At 39.0% G+C, this 18893-nt stretch overlaps 1 protein-coding gene across 1 annotated transcript in view; it reads left to right on the top strand.

Moving 5' to 3' along the window:
• Positions 1 to 18893, top strand: part of smarcad1a (SNF2 related chromatin remodeling ATPase with DExD box 1a) — a 46511-nt gene that overhangs the window by 11630 nt on the left and 15988 nt on the right. Inside the window, exons 4-9 of the mRNA XM_088628640.1 lie at positions 358 to 424; positions 7052 to 7143; positions 7452 to 7550; positions 9051 to 9129; positions 12329 to 12720; positions 18473 to 18669. Of these exons, the coding sequence (XP_088484766.1) occupies positions 358 to 424; positions 7052 to 7143; positions 7452 to 7550; positions 9051 to 9129; positions 12329 to 12720; positions 18473 to 18669 (926 nt within the window). The remainder of the gene's footprint in view (positions 1 to 357; positions 425 to 7051; positions 7144 to 7451; positions 7551 to 9050; positions 9130 to 12328; positions 12721 to 18472; positions 18670 to 18893) is intronic.

Genomic DNA, 18893 nt, shown 5'->3' with positions numbered 1-18893 from the left:
GCACACCTTTCTGGTAAGGTTAATTTCTGCTTAGGTGATGTTATAAAAATGTTTTGCTTGGGGGGAATCACCATGCAGGTTGTGAAAGGGACATGGCATGGCTAAAAGCCAAATTCCTTTTTAGCTTGATGAATTCCTCAATAAAGTCTGTATCCTCCTTTGGTCAAGGGGCAAAGAAGTACTGTTTTTTAATTAGATGACAGTCACTTAGAATGACTCTTTAATGTGTGGAATGTTGTGCAGTGATTTCATGATGTTGCAAGTATGTATTTACTTTTAAGCTGAGTCTGTATAGCCTTTAACCTGCAATTGTTACCTGTCGTTTAAGAGTGAAAGAGTAATATTTTCCTATTTCAGGTCTTAAAAAACACTAGCACTTTGGATGGAGCAGTGGCCTCTTGCATGGTACTGTTCGGAGATGAAGGTAATTGTTTAGTGTTTTTAAATGTAAGTAAGAGTATATTTTGTATAATAAGAGTACGCTGGGCAAACGTCCCGAGATCGAATTCTTCCGCGACGGGGGTACCTTTAAAGCGGAGACGACGGCACCGAAAATTTTTGGCGCGCCCTCTCTTTAAAGCCCTGGCCAAATACGAAGACAGTACATACAGTTATAATTCAAACGGAATTAAAAACTACACATCCCAGTTACCATGGTGGTGCTTGTGATCATTGCGTTTAACCAACGAAACAGGGCGAAAAATCAGTCACATGACTTTGGGGCAGAGTTTCGAAAGCTTAACCTATCAGCAACAAAGCGAAATTTACACGATAGGCTACCTCAAACTGTCAGTTACACGACTGTGTATGTCGCTTAAGCCACTCCTATTTGGCATTTTAGTTATGGAGGCGAGAAGACGCCCCCCCCCTCTCTGGGTGTCTGATTTGCCACCATGTTTAACCGTCCGTGTCCGAATCGCAGTAGCTACGCGTACGAAATAAAGTTCATCCCAGCTACAAAACATATATATTTTTGTGGTAAGAGGGCGCAAAACATCAGTATTTACTGCTATTAATTACTGTACGATTTATAGTTGAAATCTGAGCCTAGATATAAAGTTAGATATAAAGTTAAAATCTTGACAAAGCAATGTAGGAAATACAGAGAAAAGAAATCCTTTCTGACATCTAAAATCAGTTTCGATCAAGGTCTCTAAAACGAACAAGAAAAAGAGGATTTTCGGAGGGCAATTACGCTGTGTTTATATAGGATAAGTGATCTATGAGCAATCTAATTTCTTGTTCGTTTAAAACAGTGAAATGTCAGCTGTAAAAGATCGCACCAGAAACAGCACTCTCTCTGCCTGTCATAGACGTTCAGGAAAGGCTGAATGAAGTCATGTCAAGAACAATAATTCGGTGATCAATAATAACAGTTGTAGGACAAGAAACAAAAGATAATGAAAACTTCTTTAGGCTAAAACTCAAGTTCATTCTACAAATTAAGGCAAATGAAAATTCAGGATGTTAAAGTGCTAGAGGTGTAAAAAATACAAAAATGCACATGAGTAAAAAGTTTTAGAAATGGAGCAGGTGTTGCTTTGAAATAAGCAAACAGAAAAAAAGCCATGACTAAAGTGCAGAAGAGGGATGCAGGAACACTTGCTTAGATATACAAAAAAAATCACAAAAAGGTGTATGTTACAAAAGAACATGCAAACATGTTCATCATGTACATCAATTTCCCTTCACGATCAATAAAGTCTTATCTATAAACATGAAACAGAGTGAGGAATCAGAAAATTAGCATGCATAAAAAACAGCAATTCTGTCAATAAGCCCTAAATGAATTAATAGCAACCATGGTTTCATGGAGGGCTTCTCAGATAGTTGGGCATTCAGGTAGATTGCCAGGTGAAAGGATTTGTAAACATACTTTGTTAAAGCAAGTCAGTTTTTTCTGCAACACATAAAAGACATTTTTCCAAGAAAGTTTAGCCTTTGTCACTAATGAAACCACTAAATATAGAAATCTTAAGATTTTGTTATTCAATGTTGGTAGCAGGATGAACTGTGCTAAGTGTATATTTTGTCGCAGCGTTGCTGCAAGATGTTAACAGTGAAAAAAGGTATTTAGAAATGAGTTATTTCAAGAAGAAAATGTTCAGAATAATTGCAAATCTAGCAGGATAGAGAAAGCACAGAAAACAGGCAGTTAGATTGATCAGATTAGTATGAAAAGTTATTTAGCAAAGGGAATGAGAAGAGTGACAAACTAGTATGCTTTAGATCTTTTTATCTGGACCAGGGAAAACTGATCATGTTTCTCTATAACAATAATAAAAAACTTTATTTTATATATCACCTTTAAAAGTGGCATCTCAAAGCAATACAGTAGATATAAAAACAGATAAAAGGACCACAGATTACAAAGTAAATACATATAAGAAAGACAAGCAGTTAGAGGTGCTACCAAAATTAGAAAATGAAGCAGATACAGACACTAAGTCTTCTGAAAAGAAAGTTTCTGAGGTTAGATTTAAATGCACTCAGGGTACGTGACTGATATCACTGGGAATACAAATTGAGAGCTCTGGGGTGCAGCTAGAGAAGACCCTGTCACCCACAGAATGTAGATGTTCTTGAGGACAGCTAGAAGACCAGTCAGACGGACAAAGGTGGGGAGTAGACAGATAATAAGCCATATACTGTAGGTACTGAATGAGGATGAGGATTTTGAAGTTGACTCGAAACCTGATAGGTAACCAATGCAAGGACTTGAAAACAGGTGTAATGCATCCCTGATAGGATTCTCGCTGTCATATTCTGAACATATTGAAGATTGCTCAGTGTGGATTTAATTTCCCCAGTGAACAGGATGTGCATTTATTAATTCTAGAAAAAAAAGCCTTTCTTGATTTCTCTAGTTCTTAGTTTATCTAGTTCCCTTTAAAATAAACTATTATTCCACAATGCAGAGTATTACATGGACAGTATTTACACATGATATTTGTGATTTAAAGAAATGAACACAAGCAGCTTTTCGAGATTTAAGTGTTGGCTGAGTTATTGCAGGATAAAAAACTAGAGATGTTGGTAAGAAGATAATTTTGGGATAGCTGAGGAATACACTGATAACAAGAACACTTCCTAATGGGGTTAGGCATACTTTTGATGAAGATGATGAAGTTAACAGACTGTATGTTTACATAGATACTGAAATGAGGATTGTATTTTAGATTTTGTGTAGTTGCTAGCATTGAACTGTGTGTTGGATGCACATGAATTGAAGGAATGGGCAAACATCGCTGATGCGGATCCACAGAGCCAGCATATTAAGATGTTTATAATTAGAGGCAATTTGTTTAAATAACTAGGTATGGATACTGATGTGCAAGAGAGGTGGAAAGGCTGTTTACTTAAGCCAGCACTATAAAATATTTTATTCTCAGTGAGATGCTGCCATTTCATAGTGGGTTTCTAACACTGTGTATAGTTCAATCCACACAGTGCCTTTACTTCCATCCATTTCTAATCTCTTTATCCAGTACAGAGGATTTGGAGCCTATCCCAGTAAGCAACGGACACAAGGCAGAATACACCCTGGACATAGCGCCAGTCCATCACAGGACAGACAGACACAAACACACACACACCAGGGCCAGTTTTCCCATAAACCAATTAACTTACCAGTATGTTTTGGAGTGCGAGAGGGAGTCATATCACACATATGGAGAAAAACCATGTAACCCAGAGAGAACATGCAAACCCCACACACACAGGATGGGACCTGGGACCCCAGTGCTCCAAGATAGCAATGCTAACCACTTTGCCACCATTATAAATGGATGGATATCTTAGTTATCTTTCTAGTTCACAGGTTTGCATGCAAAATTTAATTTTGAAAGCCACTGAGACATCAGGTACTACTGTTGTATTTATGAAAAAGAAACAAAACAAAAAGCATTCTAACAACTGTGCCATCCTACTCTTTAGTTAATACAATTTATTATTTATAAACAGTTAACATTGTTAGCAAAATATTTTGAATTATATTTAACCCTATTTTTTCTTTAGTTTTGTATTTAACTTATTATATGATAGTCAGATTTAATGTATATCTGAACAATGAAAATATATTTTTACAAGATGCGGAGGAAAGTGCAACAAATTATTACAGTGCTAAATTTAATATTGATTGCTAATAGTTTATGCTAACACCTAACTTTCTTAATTAGATGTATTTAAAACAGTGAACTAAGTGTAACATACCATTCAGAAATACAATCGAGAATAGTTTTGTGGTGTTTGTATGGATGAAACGTTTCTAAAATGTATAACGTAACAAAATTAAAGACGATTAAAATCTGTAATCTTTCCACTTGTAAAGAGATTCTGGGTGTTGGTTTGCAAAAACCAGAATTGTTTTTTGCCTTTTACTTCAAATGGGAAAGTGGCATACACCATGGCAATTTTTTCATCATAACCTTATCCTTTTTTCACAAGTCAAATTTCTTACAATTCTGTGCCATCTGACTCTACTCCTCTGCTGCGGTTCAGTTTTAAATGCTGTCATCTGTGTTTTGAACAGGCCGTTGTTTGGCCTGTTGGGAGTCTCGATCAGGGGGATGGTAAGAGTGGTAACTAGGAGCAGGTAAGGAAGGGAGGTGGGTCAGGCCCAGAGCTACATCACTCTAAGCTCTCCATGTTCATATTCATATTTCAAGCACTGCAGCTCATGGCAGTAGTGAACAGGATTGCAAAGAATGGAAATAAGGATTGTTGGCAACTCTGCAAGCATGCTGTTTAGATCTTGGATAGTATGCCTTCTGTTAGCTTGATTTCCAAAAGGACATTTTACTCCGGGAGTTCAGAAGAGAAATCCTTGCATTTTTTACTGATGAAATTCCGTGGTGTCAATAAACTACTTGAGCCCAGAAACTAACAAAATGGGATTTTAAGAAATACTTCCAGGCCCTAGTGCAGGTGAAACTGATGCAATTGTGGTTGATGTAGAGGTTCAGAAAAATATATAGAATGAATCAAGTGGAACAATGTAATCTGATGTAACCAAGCGTCTTATGGACCCTTGAGTACACATGAAAAAGTTAATGGAGAGATGGGGGAGATGAGATGATGTCACAGCTGTTTTCCTGCGTCTGTTGAAGACCTGCCATTCCTAGTGAAGTATTCCCTTGCCATGGTGCTTGTGTCTCTACAGCACCACAGCTCAGACAGGTCAGTCAGCAGGAGCACCTCACTGGCTCATTGCAAGTGAATCTTACCACACCTTGGCTGGCTGCTGTGCTGGACCGGGATTTTGCCCGGTCAGGTGAAGGACTCTTTCACATTAATGTAAAAGTCCCAAATATGAATCCCTGACAGCAAAAGGGGGACAGTGACGAAAGCTGTTGTCAGAAACCAGTCAGCTGACCAGCTGTAACAAGTAACTAATAGCACCAACCACTGGACCTGTTTGAAGCTGTGCCCTTCATTAGAGTGTATGAGTATGATTGCTACTTTACCAGCCTGATGGAAGACAAAGTCCCTTGGGTGGATAATAGTTGTATGTGTAATGCAGTTTGTCTTCATGTACTGAAGGATTTGACAAGAAACAATGTAGTTCTTCACAAATTGGTGGTAATCCAGAGTGATGCATGCGGATGCACAGAAAAGGGTTAAATGCAGTGGAGACGTGTACTGGCCAGCCCTTTCACCTGGAGCTGTAGTTGCACGATATTGCCTTTCACACGGTGTGCTTGGACAGAGGTGTAAACCCTGAAGCTACAGATGAGCTATGTTTTCTGTTAAACACTTCAGATTAGACTGATGATACAGAATCTCTGGATTTTCATTTGTTTTTCAATTTCTGATTGACGCACAACAGCCAGGAGAGAAAAAAATTGCGATCAATTCTCGCGGGCGTTGTGCTGATGTGTTTTTTTGGCACCTCCCCGATAGCAACGATTTTCTTCTGGAAAGTGTCAGATCACTTGCCAAGTCCTGACAGATGTTCACAGGGCAGGTCTTCACAAGCTAAATTTCTGTTTTCAACTGCAGTGGATCTGATGAATGTGGAACTTTCTGTAATGCCTTCTGCTTGAAAGATATTAAATATTAAACCAGGTTATTTATTTTTCTCAGTTATATTAGAATACTCTGCGGTGTTTCATTTTGAGTGATAAGGATTTTATATGTAACTACTGAAGCCATCTTTACAACATAGGTTTTGCCTTAAACTTCATTTAATTTTTGTCAGGCTTCAATGTTGCCAATCTGCTGTAATAATGGACCACACATGTGGGGGAGACAATAGATGAATGATAAGTATTTGGTCAGTATGAATCTATTTAGACAAATATATGTATGAAAAGCAGATTAAACTTCCTGCACCTTGACTGATGCCTGGGTAGTATGGGTAGCCCCTGCAGATCATGAAGCTACAGAATTACTTGTTAAACTTTTTGTATAGTGTTGCTGAACTTGTCAGTGGAACGGTTCATATTTTTGGATGCATCTCTTGCACATTAATGTACAGTACCAACTGGTACTTTATTTACAGTGTTGTGGAGATACCATTATATACAATATTCATATTTCACCATTATAAACAACAGAGAAATTCAATGTGAGAGATGCAATGAATCTGACACCCTCTGGGTGACCTTGAAATGGTCAGGTGGTCAGTAGTATGAGCTGATTGGTGAGCCTGGGAAAATAGGTAATACCACTGACCATCTCATCAACACCTGAACCATATCAAGATCACCCAAGTACATCATATTTGTCCAGCAGTTCCATTTATTACATGTCTTACAGAAAGTGCCCTGCCGTTTCCTTTGGTGAAACACAAAGAAGACAGACTGATCTTTTCAGAGAACATGAGTGAGGATAAAAGATCTCTCCAAGCACAAGTTCCCTCTTTCACCTCTCACAGCCATGGTTTTAACAATTTTTCTGTTTGCAGTTTTAAAGACTCCTTGACTGGAAAAGGCTCAATAACTCAAATGAATCCTCAAATGATCTTGGCTATTTATGCCTCTTTACTTCTAAGATGTTTAGTATGCTGTGCAAGGTGAGATGAAATGATTGATTTTGATCCTTTTTTTAGATAATGCGCGGAAGAGAAAGAATAAAGACTCTTCGAAGAGCAGCTCTGAGGATAGCGACATAGTTCAACCAAGCAAGAAGAAGAAAACAGCAGTGAGTTAAGAATACTGTTTTCCTTTCTATGACATGGTGCTTCACTATAGCTTTTCAATGTAAGAGGCCCAGCTACCCAGTTCTGGTGCTCTTTCAATAAGTAGATGGACATTTGAGGTCTGGTTTAAGTGGATCTGATAAACATTAATGGTTGATGTTCACCCCGTTGGTTAGAAGTCTGCCTGTTATTAGAAGTAAAGCACTAGTTCACTAGAAACCTTGCTGTCATTTGCGTTTCAGGAACACCTTGTACATTGTTAAGCTGCATATTGACCGTTGCTGATTTTTTTTGTTCCTCACTTTTTGAGGTGGATGAAAATGAAGCCGCTAATTCCATGGAAGAATGGGAGAAACAGGAAGCCACCTTGAGGAGACTTCAAAAGAAATTCCCTAATTTAGATAAGGAGGTGAGTCTATGGAGATCTTTCTCTCTGTTCTATTCTTGCTTGGCACTTTGTCAAAACTCTTGTCTTTATATGGCATTGTGTATAGATACATGTATAGTGTCCATGCTTTGAAACATTGTGATGTTATGAACTGCTTGCATAGTGAACTCTTTCCTTTCCTTTCCACACAAACCTGAGCAAAAATTCTCACAAGGTAATTTTTTTAAAGGCAAGGAAAGTTCAGCAATCTAAGAAAAGCATAAAGAACATAAAATAAGTGGCAGGTGAGGGGAGCTGTTTTGTCAAGCTCACTTGTTTGGTGTTTAATAGTTAAGAGAATCTAAAATATAAAATATCATCCAGCCTTTCCTTGAAAGAGCTCAGTCTGAGGTTCAGTCAGCTGGCAATTAGGTTTCCTTTTCTCTGACCTAAGTCAAATTCCATTTAATTGCCAGTTGTGACCTTGTGTCTTGATTCATCATTAAGTATGAAACATTCCCCAGGCTTAACCTTGTCTGTACACCTTAGGATTTCATATCATTGGATCAAAGCCTCTCTCTGGTTCCTCTGGTCTAGACTGAAAAGATCTAGCTCTTTTAGCCTGTCTGTATGTGATCCTGAGACCAGGAATCATTCATGTACTGTAGCTCTCCTTTGAATGCTTTCCAAAGCTGTTATATCATTTTTGTTGTATAGTGACCAAAAGTGAATCTAATATTCCAAAAGTAGTTTGGTTAAGTATGTTGTAAAATGTGATAACTGCACTTGATGTCAGTTCCAGGCTTTTATTTTTGTTTGCTTTTTATTGCTTCTTGAGGAGAACCAGGAAGAGACTCCATAGGTCTCCAAACCCATTCATGTTTATTTTCACTTTGCACTTCTCAAGATTAAACAATTTGCCATGTGTTTGCCCTCTCCATGGTTTTGATCTGTAGTCTGTTTTTCCTTGTCATTCATACTATTTCTGTATTGCTGCATCTTTATCTAATTTTCTACTTGTACCAGAAACTAAATGATTAATAAAGATTGGGAAGACCAGTAAGTAAAGGCTATACCCATTGAAATGCTAACATGATGTTTTCGGTTCATTAATCGGTCCTTGTTCCTCTGAAATGTATTTTGTGCAGTTGGTCATGTTCTCCAATCTGTAATCTTATAGCCAAGATGAGTCAGTTGTACAGAGTTGTGACATCCCCACATGCTTCCCAATGCTCCTGTGATTAATTTTAATCAGATAGTAACTGTGTATGTGTGAATTTGCACCATCCTAGAACTGACTGTGCAGAATAAACCTCTGTATTACAGTTGTCTTTCTGGCTGCCTTGATGCCTGGGCTCAGGCATTAGAAATAGGCACTAAGTAGGAGAGTAGTGCTGCATAGAGGGTCTCCTGCACAGGTATACAAATCTGTTAATGAGAGAAACCAAGCTGGTGTTATGTAGGGAGGCACTGTGAAGTAAGCCAGCTTGCACTGTCCTTTACCCGATGTGATCATCTTTATTTCTTAATGCTGCTCTGCAGGAGCTGAGAGATGTCCTGCAGGAACACGAGTGGTGCTTTGAAGATGCCCTGGAAGCGTTGAGAATGTTTTCTGACCCAGGTGAGCCTGTTCATTGAGAGCACTGAGGCATTGACACACTGGCCACCGTCGGGCGACCCTGACATGTTACATGACCATCAGTGGAAGGGAACCTCATTTCTGAGTACAGTCAAATCTTCTCAGTTCTGCCATTAACTGCAGATACAGTTCAAAAACGCTTTCTAGGGGTGTTTTTGAACAACTTGTTTCCTCCAATGCACGTTTGGTATAATGGTTGTGCTCCTTGGTTCCTGTGGACAAGCTTTTAGAAGTCTTACAACAGCAATTGTTAGCTAGCAAGTCCATGCTGGATAAGCACGGTGTATGAAAGTTGCTATACCTTTGCAATCATTTGAATTTATCTTTCCATTCAGTGTTTTACAAAAAGATTTTGCAGAGCTTTTGAGTTCTTACAAAGAGATCAAATTTCATTTTTAGGTCTAAATACAAAGCTTTGAGACCTTTAATTACTATGCCACAGATTATGAATAAAAAATAACTGAAGCATGTGATAACTGCTTTTTATTTTTTATTAAATCCTTTGCAGTTTTCTTTTATAAAGTAATAATGTTGCACTGTCACCAGTAACTATGGTTGTCTTTGGCTTCTCGGTATAGAAATGCCGTAAATGTCAAAATAACCTTTATTGACTGCTTGCTGAAAGTATATTTCTGTACAAGTAAATAGTTGTATATGCAGCACGCATCTGGTACAAAAACTGAAAAATATACACATGGTGTCCACTTAAAAACTCTATAATCTGTATATTACATTTCTGTAAGGGACATTAAATTTAACTCAATCAGCCAGTGGTTAACGTAGGTTGTGCACCATTTCATTTGTAAGTGGTTATGCTTGATGTGAAATGAAGTTCTTCATTAGACCTTTGACATGTGAGTAAACTACATGTTCACAGTTAAAATCTCCTTTTCATACTTCAAACTACTTGGAAGCAATCGGCTGCTAAAGACAAACATGAACTCTGCAGCTCAACTCAGACAATAACAGATAATCACTTATTATTAGAGGTTAACTGTTGCTTTAGGGCCTTCATTGAAAAGGGTTGCTCATTCTTGCTTTTGTACAGAGTGGGTTTAGTAAGAGTGCACATGTATCAACGTGTTGAAGAGCACGTTTTCTTCCACAATCGCTCTAGTCATGGCATCACTGTGTGATATCATTAACGAATCGTGGACGCCCTATCAAAAACTTTGCATCAGAAGAGTGCTTAGCTTTTTAAAACACATTAAAAAAATCAGTGCTTCAATTCAAAATAAGAGCTGGTGAGCAAGACCTCTGGGCCTGTCTGTTTCATTTAGCTTTGGGTATGTGGTTGCTTTTCTTTGAGAAGGGACTCTGTCCTTGTGCAATCACCTTCAGACGGTGACATGCTTCTTTCAGTGATCTGCTTGTGGCACTGGCACTGACAGTATGTCTCCCATTCTCCTCTCCTCTGAACATCTTGCAAGCAGCTGTCACCTGTATTTGGGGTTCAACTCATTGGCATCTTGCATATGCCAAATCAGTGCTGTCAACTCCCAGATCATTTGAAAGTGTGTGAAATTGGTTTCGAAGTGTTTTTTGCAATTCACAGTGTGCGCCATCATGTGTAAAGAGGTATTACTATTAAGAGGTAGAACACATAATTTTGGAGAACTCCGTCACTGTTCTTAGCACACTTATATGTATCCCTCTATAACCCTTGTATCCAGACACTTTTTGATTTCATTACGAAATGGACTACACACCAATGGGTGTCTTGGTGTGTAACGGGGAGTCTTTAAGATCATAGTGCTTTGACTTACACACGTGGAGGCCTCGATTTTAACAATTAAAATGTTGCAAGGCTCAAGGAGATTTATTCAGATCAAGAGATGTACTTTTCTTACTCTATATTGAGATCACTGTGGTGGCCTGATTGTGAGCTGTAGGTTCTGGGCAGAAGCAAGGATTCATTTATTTAGATTCCCTGATGAACTTGCTAGGGAGACAGGAGATAGGTTGTCGAATTGCTAAGCTGTTTCCCTGTTGTTCTATGTTATACATTTCCCCATAACACTACAATTATCCATTTTTCACCATCCTTGAACTAGTATAGTTGGAAACAAGTACTTTTGAATTTTGTGTCTTTTTAGTTTTGCTGTTTGTTTAAATGCAAACTGAAGTAGGAGAAATGTGTGCATTTAAGAACTGTTATTTTTAAGGTGAAGAGTGGATCCAGTCTTTTAGTGAAATCCAGGAAAGAAAGCCTTATTATATCAGTATTGTGTTCTATGACGTCTAGCATTTTTACACTGTGTTGAAGTTCCAAGAAGCAGCCTTACAACATTTGTAAAGCATAGCAATACTTTTCACATACTGTATGTCTGGAATCTTTAGTGTAGTGTTTTTGCCTGAATTTTGTGTTTTGCTGATACACAAAACATTCCAAGGTAGCTGTTACACAAAGTAAAGTAGTAAAAAAGTTTACCCTTTTAAAAGTTTCAACCTTGTGAAGACAGCTGTTCTGTTACAAAATAACAAGTCTCACCATTTCCTTTTTTAACATAAATACTTTAAATGTTTATAATCCAAGGAAAATAACTGTAACAAAAAAGGCAGAGAAAGGCAACACATTTTACTTGAATGTCCTACTGCTGTTTTAAAATTATCTTCAGATCAACAGTGATCAATGAGACTTATTCAGTCCTCTCCACCTGCCCTTTTTCCAGCCTCCTGCAGCACACTGCAATTTACAGTGAAATGGCCCCACCCTTGACACTCGGGCTGTAGCTTATGAGGTACCTTGTGTTTTTTGTGACAGATGGGAAATAAGATTTCCAGCTGTTCCTTCCCTCTTCCTTTTCAACACATTCATCTACATTTCTGAGGCTAGGCACACGTGTAAAAGTGGCCAACAAGCTGCATGACACTGGACACGCGCAAATGCATCTGAACCACTTGTGTCCATTGCCCTGGACTCTTTTCCACCTTGTAGATGGTTTACTATTTCAAGATTTGTCATTTCAGCACATTTGCTTGGTTTAGGCGTGTGTTGTTTCCTTCATCTTGTTGTGTAGTAAAAAATCAAACAACAGGGGCCTTGGACTCTCAAGCCAATGAACCCCTGAAAGTGAAACTCCCTGTGTGCAAAAACAGAAAATGAAATACAGGAATGGTTTAGGTATAAAGCAGAAGGCCAAGTCCGTTACTGTTTTTCTCCCCATTATTCTCTTTACAGACCAAGACTCTAGTAGTTCACCTGAACCCAAGGTGACAAAGGAGCATACTGTATCTCCAGACATCAAAACCTGGCTCTCTGCTGGCGAGAGACCAGTGGCAAGAAAACAGAACTGGATCTGCAGGCCCAGTGAGTCGGGGAAGAACAAGGCAAGAGTGACCCGAGTGGAGGACAGCAGCTCAGAGGACGAGGAATCGATCAGCAGTGACTATGAGAAGTCCTCTGGGGAGGACTCCGATGCAGAAGATGGTTTGAATCAGGAATTCAAAGCTAAAATATTGACTTTCCTCCAGGATGCATCAGTAGATGAGCTTTCCTTGATATCCCAGTGCTCTGTTAAAAAGGCTAAGAAGATAGTAGAACTCCGTCCCTTTAAAAATTGGGAGGACCTAGTAAGTTCACTTTTTTTTTTGCTTTAAGCTTATATTTTTCTTTTTTTAATTTTGTAGACACTTTTATTGGAAAGGTGTGTTATATCTCTAGGGAATCAGAAATGGGAGGCCTTAGCCTTATTAGGTTCCAACACTACCTAATCCTGAGCCAATGGCATTTCAAATAAGATCATATGACCTACTTTTGAATATACTGTGGGATGATGGTCTTGAAAAAGCCCATCTGATTGGCTGCTAACACTGTCACTCAGCCTGGTAGCATAGAAACTTGGTCTATATCACTGCACAGAGGGGAAAGAAGAGATTCATTTGCTAAGGAGTTCAAAGCCAGTCTGTTCAGATGAGTATTGCCATGCAGAAGGCAAGAATGTGGCAGAATTTTCAAGATTGCAGCAGGCATTTAAGAAGAAATGGAAATCCCAAAGCAGCCCCATGTTTGAGATTGCAGGCATGGGTGTCTGCATGCACAATAATAGAAAGCAAAGTGGATTCTTTTTTTATATCTAGAAAACTTTTCTTTAGCCTAAATGTTCTCGCCATACCGAGTGTTTGCTGTGAACCCTGGATATCTGGTAGCTGTTGTAGCTGTGACCTCCTGGTTAATATGTAGTTAGAGAGTCCCTACACTCAGTGGCAATCTTTGCATTTACAGGTAAGTTACCTGCAGTTTTTTGTTTTATATAATTTTATTAAGGGTTGTGGAAGAAGTGTCCTGAAGGGTTACTTCGGCAATGTAAAAAGAATGGATCCTGAGGTAAAAATTGATTTGCATGAAGTTTGAAGTGTCTTGTTCCTGATACGCACTTTGCATAGGCATGGATTTTTGTGGAAAAGAGCAGGCCTTTTGTTGATCCTTGTCTTAATTTCTGGGACTGAATATACGCAAAAATAGGTTTTAAAGCACGAGAGACAGAGAACATTAATGAGATGGGTTGAATATCTCCAATAACAGAGTCTTGAATGGAAAAATTGTTTTATACAGCCTGTGTACTTGAAATATTAGGTGTATTTCTTACTCTTTTTGTGAATGCAATGACAGATGCATATACTCAGTTGCATCAAGTATTTCAGCACTTTTTTCAGTTTAAGTTCTTTCAAAGGCAGAAAATGCATATTTTTGCATTTACTTTAAACTTTTTGTTGTGAAATAAATCTTGGCTCCCTGTTAAATCAAACAATGCTCTCTATCTGAAGTGCCATCAACAAAAAGGCTAGGTGTTATGTGCAGTGAAAAACCATGCTTTATGATCTGCTGATCCGAGCTGTTGAATGCCATTAGACGAATGTTGGGAAAAACAGCTCCTCTGGCATTCAGCTCCAGAGTATTGGGAACCCCAGCATGTTGTAACAGGCCGGCATTCATCCTCATTAAACTGTTCAGATGAGTCTTCTGAGACGAAACAAGGACAAAAGAAGTTGAGACTAGTTTTAACAGGGATTCATTTAGGATTTTTTCCTGTTTTTCTGTAGAATGAGCATATGCTTTGCTGCAAACATCAGAAAAGATCGGATTCAGATCTTTTATTATTAAGCTTAAGCTAATGATCAAGGGGAAATCTAAAACAGATAGTGAGAAAATATATTTAAAAAAGCTAAGAAGCAATACGACAGCAAATAAAAAACGTATTGATTGTACACGCATATACCTGTACATTACATTGACTAAAATCTGGTAGCGGGGATTCTTGGAAGGAGGGAGTGATACGGATTGCCTTAAGGATTTAACTTATTGCTAAACATCTGTTGATTCGCTGCTTGTAATCACACTGCACCTTGTTCTGGGTAAATTGGGTAATTTAAGAGCTGCTGTTGCAGTCTATTTAGCCATATTTAAACTTCTAATGAATACAGAATTACATTACAGGGGATTGGTTATGCCTGTCAGGGTGAATGTGTGTATATGTGGACATCATTGTCTTTGCATATGTAGACAGTGCATTTATTTACACGTACTGTTTAATTATGTAACTGCAACACGCAGAGGGAGGGCTGAGGTGGACATACGCTCCTGTATCTGGTAGCTTTGCCTTGCGGAGACATGTAGGGCCTGATGCACAGTTCCTTGCAGGAGACTGATGGCTGTACCCTGGCCATGGTTACAGTGGAAATTGGGCGATTCTCACACATTTGGAGTGCCCATTGTTGTGGGGCAGAACACTTTTTACAAAAAAGGGTGAAGGTTTAATGCTTTTTAAAAACAACTGCCATCAGTTTCTGTGCAGTGTTTCAATTTCCTTCATTTTTTCAAAAGAACAAAATAGTAGTAAAAAAAGCATATTGTTCCGCACGACGTAGTGTAGTGTGTAGAGACCTGGTGTTCGTGCAGCTGCTTGACATGACAGAATTGACACTGATTGCAGTATCTCGAGGGTACGTTCTAGTTCATGACAACTGCACCGCAGAACAGATGGGCAGTACAATGAAGAGGTATTTAAAGATTAGAAGATTTAATCTTATACACGCTTTGCTGTAGGCATTACATAAATGTTAGATTTTTCCTTGCAATTATGGAAAACTGAATGAAGGTTGGACATTTTTTTAAAGCATGCTGTTGGTCCTAAAAGAGGATGGAATTCTGGGTTATCTTAAATAGATGTTAAGTAGATGTTATGTTATAAAGATGTACAAGAGAATATTAGGCTAGGGTGCTGTGGCACCTGGCTGTTTTTGAATTGGGTGTCGAGCAAACCTGTATTTGAGGATAAAAATCCAGATATGCCTCTCGTGTTATGAGTGCACTGACCGACTTCTGGACAGTGTGCCAGACCACACTCAGTACCCAGGACTAACAATTAGCCTGCACTGCCTCTTGAACGACAAAATGTGAATGTTGTGCAGTTGCAATGCGATGGGGCTCAAAGAGTGACGTAGCAGTCTTTTATGTAATGTAGCCACACTCTGTGTGTAAATTCATATGCACACATTAACCTAAGAAATGAAGAATGATGCTGTATTTATTCATTTGTATTTTCTGCACATCTTGAAATGCACAAAAGTATATCTCGGGAGTGATGTGCCACTTTTAGAAAGTGAAAGGGAGAAATCCCAGTTGTTTTAGTACAACTACTTTGTCACATTTTCACGTTTAAAAAGCTATGAAAGCAGAAACTAAAATTTGTTTACATTTTTGGGATAGAATATCTGAAATATGAATGCAAGTATTATTTATGGGTTTTTTTACAAATGAGAAAAGACATGGTATGGTTTTACATAACTTTGTCACTGATTCAGCTCAATTCTTCTTTACTAAGGGAAATTGTCAAAGTAATTACATTTCCAGTTAACAACAAGGATACAGCAAAAAAAATATAAATTTATATAAAGTGAATGTTTTTTTAAAGTGTCTTTTTGCATCTTTCCTTGGAAAGACAGACACAGGGTCACACTTCTGCTGCAGTGTCCTTAATCTTGGTGTTAAGGTTGACTGAGTTTTAAAAGTCCATGCTTTGAGTCACACAAAGACCTTTGAAATGATTTGGAAACCAGACAGATTTCCGGGAGATAACTTGCACATTTTGCATTTCTCTGTTTTTACAAAGAAGCAGAAGTACTTATGCTTGTTTGTTCTTCACGGGAAGTTTGTTTGGAAAAACAAACTGATGGTAGCAGTTATTTGTTTCCTGTAGTCGTTAACGATTCCATGGAAACACCTGTAGTTCAATTGTTTCAGTCCCTCAACATTATAATGTATTCTTTACAAACCGGACAAAAACAGGATTCTTGGAAGAGATTCTCTGCCATCTCCCCAAGGCCAAGAGCATGACTTTTGTTTTATGGCTGGGTTCGTACGAAAGAAGAGTCTCCATAGAAGTGGTTCTTTTCTATAATTTTTCAGGATCTTTAAGTTTGTCTTAAGTCATCCAATAATGGGATACATGTTAGTCAGTGACCATGCCCTGTAATTATAAGGGACTGCTGATAGGAAACTGGGTTGTACTTGGTTGTCAGAACACTGAGATTGCGCATTTAGGGCCAGTTCAACAAGGGCTCAGTAAATGGGAAGTCTGGCAGTACCAGAAAAATTGCACTTCTTGTTTTGGGATTTAATCTTACTGTAATTCTCTCTCTGCTCTTTTCCGCCTACCTCTTGTGTTTTGCCATGTAAACTCCTAGATGGTGAGTCCTGGCTGGTCACTTGGTTTACATGTGAGCAACTCATTTCAGTAGCAGAACGAAGTACAGTACACTCCTGTTTCACCGGTTTCATCTTGGTCTTCAAAGCGCACCAATGGGAGAAGTAATACGTCTACCCCACATTCAAAGTATTACTGTTCCACTGCCTGTAATCTAGCTGTCTGTCCCAGCTTGCTTTATGCTTGGTAGAGACTTGGAATAACATACTGTTGCATTACAAGTTCAGCTGCCCTTGTGTGTGGTTACCTGGTGAAAAGGAAACCCCCTTGTGCCCTTCAAAGAGGTGCAATGCAGGCTGCTCCTTTCCTGCACATGTGGGAACATTCCCCAGTCATGTACGCTATATACTATGTCTCCAAACCACAGTGAAAGCCTTACAGCTCAGAGGTCTGCTTTCAATGGATCCCTGATTACTGCTTGTAGGCTTCTCTTCCACCAAGCCCTCAGCAATGGAAAAGTTTCCGTGTGCTGTTATTGTGCGATTGAAGAACATATGGGTTTTTGATCGTTTGACTGCCATTGCTTAGCAAAACTGTCAGCCGTCTTAAAATTGAACGCAAATAAATCGGCAGTCCTACACTGGAGAAATCACTCTTAGGTGTTATACTTCCTCAGTGGTTTGATTTAGCCCTCTGTAAGGATTTGATTCAGAACTACCAACACTATAACAATTGAGTGGAGCTGTAGACATAGCTGTTCACACCCTGCATCCTAATTCATTAGGAACTTAAGTTATGTTTTTGTATGAAAGACTTGTTCCATATGTATGGGAGAATAGTCATTGAGTATAGTTTAACCAATAACATTTATTACAAATGATAAGTGAATATAGAATGTGGATATGGAAATTCTAATTCTTATGAGGAGAACCCTGCAGCATTACTATAGAAGAGTGTGCAACTGGAGTGAAATTATCTTGAATTAATTGGAATTAATGTGCTGATTTACACACTTACAAACTCTTTTTAGTTTTCAGATTACATCTTTGATCTGTTGGCTTAAAAGTTCGGTGTTGTTAGCACCATGGTTTTATAATATACCGATGACCAATGGTGAAGTGGCACATTTGAGTCTCGTCAGGACTTTTCCTCCAGTTTATATTGAGTTGACAGTTATTAGTGGGGAAAAAGTCTGGAATCATAGCTTTAGGAGTTTTCTGTTTTATATCATGGCTATTTAGAGGACTCTGCACATTCTGGAGCAGGTTCACTCACTGCGGCAGCTCCTCAGTCACAGTGGTGAAGCAGGACAGTGCACACATTCCTCTGGCTTGCAGCTTGGTGCAGTGTGAGCTTTGCTTGATTATGGGAGTGTTGGCACGAATTGGAAGAGCAATGCATCTCTCACTGTAGCAAATCATGGAGTACAGACGGCTGCATGGCAAGCAGAGAATACCCAGGTCAGCTCAACTGCCAGTCCATCCCAGCCAACTGTGCGCTGCTGCAGCTGCTACCTGGGGAATCGGGCACAGCAGCACAAGATCGAACTTGTGATCCCCCTGAATTATTTTTTTAATGCATTCCTTTTGAAGTGTGTTGTAACTGATGATTGCATAAAGATTGCTTTTCTTTCATCCGTGCTTAAAGCCGATTTGCTTTTTTTTCCTCCCCATGCTTAGATCAAAACATTTACTAAGGCAAATGGCCTGACTGAGGACTTGATCTGGGGCTGTAAAGATGTGCTTAAAGAGCGAGACGTTGTCCTGGGGCTGATGACAAAATGCGAGAAGATCTCGAAGAAGATGACTGAGGCAGTGACGCGGGTGACAGAGTGTGGTCTCAACACCTTCAAGCAACCTGCTCTTCTTAACCAGAGGTAGTGTTTCAATTAAGAGTCCATCTCAGTAACATCTACAATGAACTGTGCTGCCCAAAAAGCAGTTTTGAAATTTTCGCCCAGGTTTTTAGCCCTACCTTGCTTAAGTCTTCCATTTTCTTGCTTGAATGGGTTCCTTCTTCCCGTGTGCAATGCTGTAGGAATTTGGGAGAGGGGTGTGTCTCCACAGGGCTGAAATCAGGCTGATCCTAAACCGCTCAGCA

Source organism: Lepisosteus platostomus, chromosome 4 (assembly GCF_059453375.1).
Source record: "Lepisosteus platostomus isolate fLepPlt1 chromosome 4, fLepPlt1.hap1, whole genome shotgun sequence".
Taxonomy (NCBI): Eukaryota; Metazoa; Chordata; class Actinopteri; order Semionotiformes; family Lepisosteidae; genus Lepisosteus; species Lepisosteus platostomus.
The sequence above is the reverse complement of the archived record's forward strand: the minus strand, read 5'-3'. Positions and strand labels throughout refer to the sequence as shown.